The 3,010-nt window shown below is 54.1% G+C and overlaps 1 protein-coding gene across 1 annotated transcript; it reads right to left on the reverse strand.

Annotated features, from left to right (window-relative positions):
• Positions 708-2,223, reverse strand: LOC110403412 (testis-specific serine/threonine-protein kinase 6-like). The gene has a single exon (XM_021406575.1). The coding sequence runs from the start codon at positions 1,707-1,709 to the stop codon at positions 777-779; it is 933 nt and encodes a 310-aa protein (XP_021262250.1). The 5' UTR covers positions 1,710-2,223; the 3' UTR covers positions 708-776.

The following is a 3,010-nucleotide window of genomic DNA, read 5'->3' on the forward strand; positions in this document are numbered from 1 at the left end:
ATTTTAGACATACCCTTCATGAAAAGTGCATTTCAGATGCCAGCTCCTGCCTCTAATTAACCATCCGGAAGTGTGGCTCGACAGCTGGGCTGGGCGGCAGATTTGAGGGGACTGCAGTGTAATTGGTTACTGGTAATAGGGAGCTGGAAAGATGGCATAAGCAAAGCACATCTCCTTTTGCTTACGTCTTTCCCTGTTTCCCATTTCAGTGTTCTCTGTGGCCAGTGCCATTTTTCTCCTCGGGTATCTCTTGGCAGAGATTTCAAACGCTGTCACGATTCCGTATCTGCAAGACTTGGTTAAAGTTAAGGCACGGAACCAAAACTTTTGGCTTGGTAATGCTGTTGGGTTCCCTGTAAAGATTTTGCTGTGAGGCTTTTCTTGCTGTTTTTTTTGTTTTGTTTTGTTTTGTTTTTGAGTATTCCTGTGTGATCTAAAGCTCCACGCAGGTTGGTGGCGACCAAGGCCGGATCAGTGGAGAGCTTGGACCTGGTCGCCCTGTGTGTTCACATAGCCACCTGTGGTGCAAGCTGCTCTGTGGTGTGCTCTAAGCCCTCCCTCAACACGGTTACCAGAGCCTGAAGCCTAACCTGCGGCAGGTTCGTTCAGCTCCTTCGCAAAGGGCTTTGACCAAGTTCTTGACCGAGTCTCACCGGGACTTGAAGTTTAATCCCACCCGCACCCTGCTACTCAAACTGCTCGAGAGCTTTGCCTCAACAGCGTTTATTGCACCAAAAGGTGACTGTCCCGCCACGGTCTCTGGGGAGGATTCCCCCTCAGATGTCCCCCTTCAGCCAGCTGTTGCCGGCCACCTGCTCCACGCTGGGCCGGGAGGACGGGAAGAACTGCAGCAGCTCGGCGATGAGGGCCTGGCAGGGCTCCGGCAGCAGGGACACCCCCCTCAGGTGCAGGACCCCCTTCTCCTGCTGCTGGATCACGTGGCAGAGGCAGCCGTGGAAGGGCAAGTCGCCGGTCACCATGACAAAAAGGACCACCCCCAGGCTCCACACGTCCAGCTTCTTGGCGTCGTGGGGGTACTGCAGCCACATCTCCGGGGCCATGTAAGCTTCTGTGCCGCAGAAGGTGGTGCTCGGTTCCGGGTAGCTGCTCACCTCCTTGCTGAAGCCAAAGTCAGCGATCTTGGCCTGGCGGCCGTCAGCACTGAGCAGTATGTTATCACACTTGAGGTCGCGGTGCACGATGTTGCGGTCGTGGAGGTAGTGCATGGCCCCCACCACCTGCACGAAGATGTCCCGGGCGTCGGGGACGCAGGGCAGCTTGCCCAGCTGCTGCAGCCGCTGCTGCAGGTCGGTGGCTGCCGACTCCATCACGATGTAGACCATCCCGTTGGACAGCTCAAAGGTCTCAAAGAAGAGCACGATGTTGGGATGATGGAGCTCGCGCACGATGGAGAGCTCCTGGGGCAGAAACTTCTGCACAAATGCTTTTGGGGCCCGTCGCTTGTCCAAAATCTTGATGGCTAGGGGGACCGTGTATCTGGGGGAGGTGGCTGCCTTCACCTTGGAGAAGCTGCCCTCCCCTAAGGTCTCACCCAGCGTGAAGCCCAGCTTGTGGAGTAGCTTCTTTTCTGCATCAGTGTTTGGCATGTTAGCTGGTCTGGATGGGACGAAAGCGTGCCCGCAGTCGACCTTCACCCACCCACAGGGGTCCCACAGGTGCCCTGTGGGGCTCAGGGCCCTCCCAGGCATTGTGATGAAGTGGGGCAGCGCCTCAGTGTGATTGTGATGTCAGCACGATCTGATGGCTCCCCACCGTTCTTGGGCGTCCCTGCTTGGCCGTGCACACACACTGGGAGAACTCCCAGCACACAATATTCTTATTTTATTTTATTCCATTTGATTTTTTTTACCTTTTTCTGCTCTAGCCTTTTCAGAGTTTTCAGAACAGGGACTGTCTGATGACAAGAGTGTAAATGGGAGCGTTCCGGAGGAAATAATCACTCTGGGGACCCATAGCTATTTTCTGCAGGATATTGGTTCTATTAAAATCAGAACTACTCAGAGCGGCACCAGAGAGTGATTTGTACCACCTCTAACTACAGGCCGCCTTGGCTGGATGTCAGGATTTAGCTTTTGATGATGACGGTGCAGGAAGTGGTTTTTCGAGGCGGGCTTTCTGACTCGGTGTGGTGTGGATGGGGGCCTGGTCTTTCAGAAGAAACAGCTTTTTGAACTTCTTGGAGCTGCGCTCCCCCTGTTTTAATCNAGGAGATTCGTCTCCCCATGGAGCACGTTTCCTTCCTAACTCTAAGAAGGAGCTTAGGGCCACAAAATAGCTGCGTGCCTGAATGCAAAGCCAAAAGCCATTTTTGATTTCTGAACACGTATTTGATTAGGCAAATTGCTTTGGAAAAGGATTAAGCCGCAACCAAAGGGCAAAGAAAATCATAGAATCCTAGAATGGTTTGAGTGGGAAGGCACCCTGAAGATCACCTAGTTCCAACCGCCCTGCTAGAGGCAGGGACTCCTCGCACTAGGGCAGGCTGCTCTCAGCCCCATCCAGCCTGGCCTTGAATGCTTCCGGGGACGGGGCATCCACAACCTCTCTGGGCAACCCGTTCCAGTGTCTCACCACCCTCACAGTAAAGAATTTCTTCCTCGTATCTGGTCTAAATATGCCTTCTTCCAGTTTAAAACCATTTCCTCTTGTCCTGTCACTACACACACGTACAGAAGTCCCTCCCCAGCTTTCCTGCAGGCCCCCTTCAGGTACTGGCAGGCCGCTATAAGGTCCCCCCGGAACCTCCTCTCGGTTGAGGAGCACCAGCTCTATCAGCCTGTCCCCGCAGGGAAGGTGCTCCTGAGAGCCTTCTCGTGAGTCCATCTGGTCAGGTGATGAGAAAGCCTCCTGAAGGAAAGAAACTGATTGAATAGTGCATCCATAGCTCAATACGTGCAGCGGGGAGCTTTGCTGTGCCCTGGCTCCTACGGGCAAGCAATCGCCGCGTTGAGTCTCATCTGCTGTCCAAGCTGGGGGTCAGAAGCACACC

The sequence above is a fragment of the Numida meleagris genome, chromosome 8 (genome assembly GCF_002078875.1).
Source record: "Numida meleagris isolate 19003 breed g44 Domestic line chromosome 8, NumMel1.0, whole genome shotgun sequence".
NCBI classification, from domain to species: Eukaryota; Metazoa; Chordata; class Aves; order Galliformes; family Numididae; genus Numida; species Numida meleagris.

What these genes read in the sequence shown, in the direction of transcription:
- LOC110403412 (XM_021406575.1), bottom strand. Translation starts at nt 1,709, where the DNA reads ATGCCTGGGAGGGCCCTGAGCCCCACAGGGCACCTGTGGGACCCCTGT.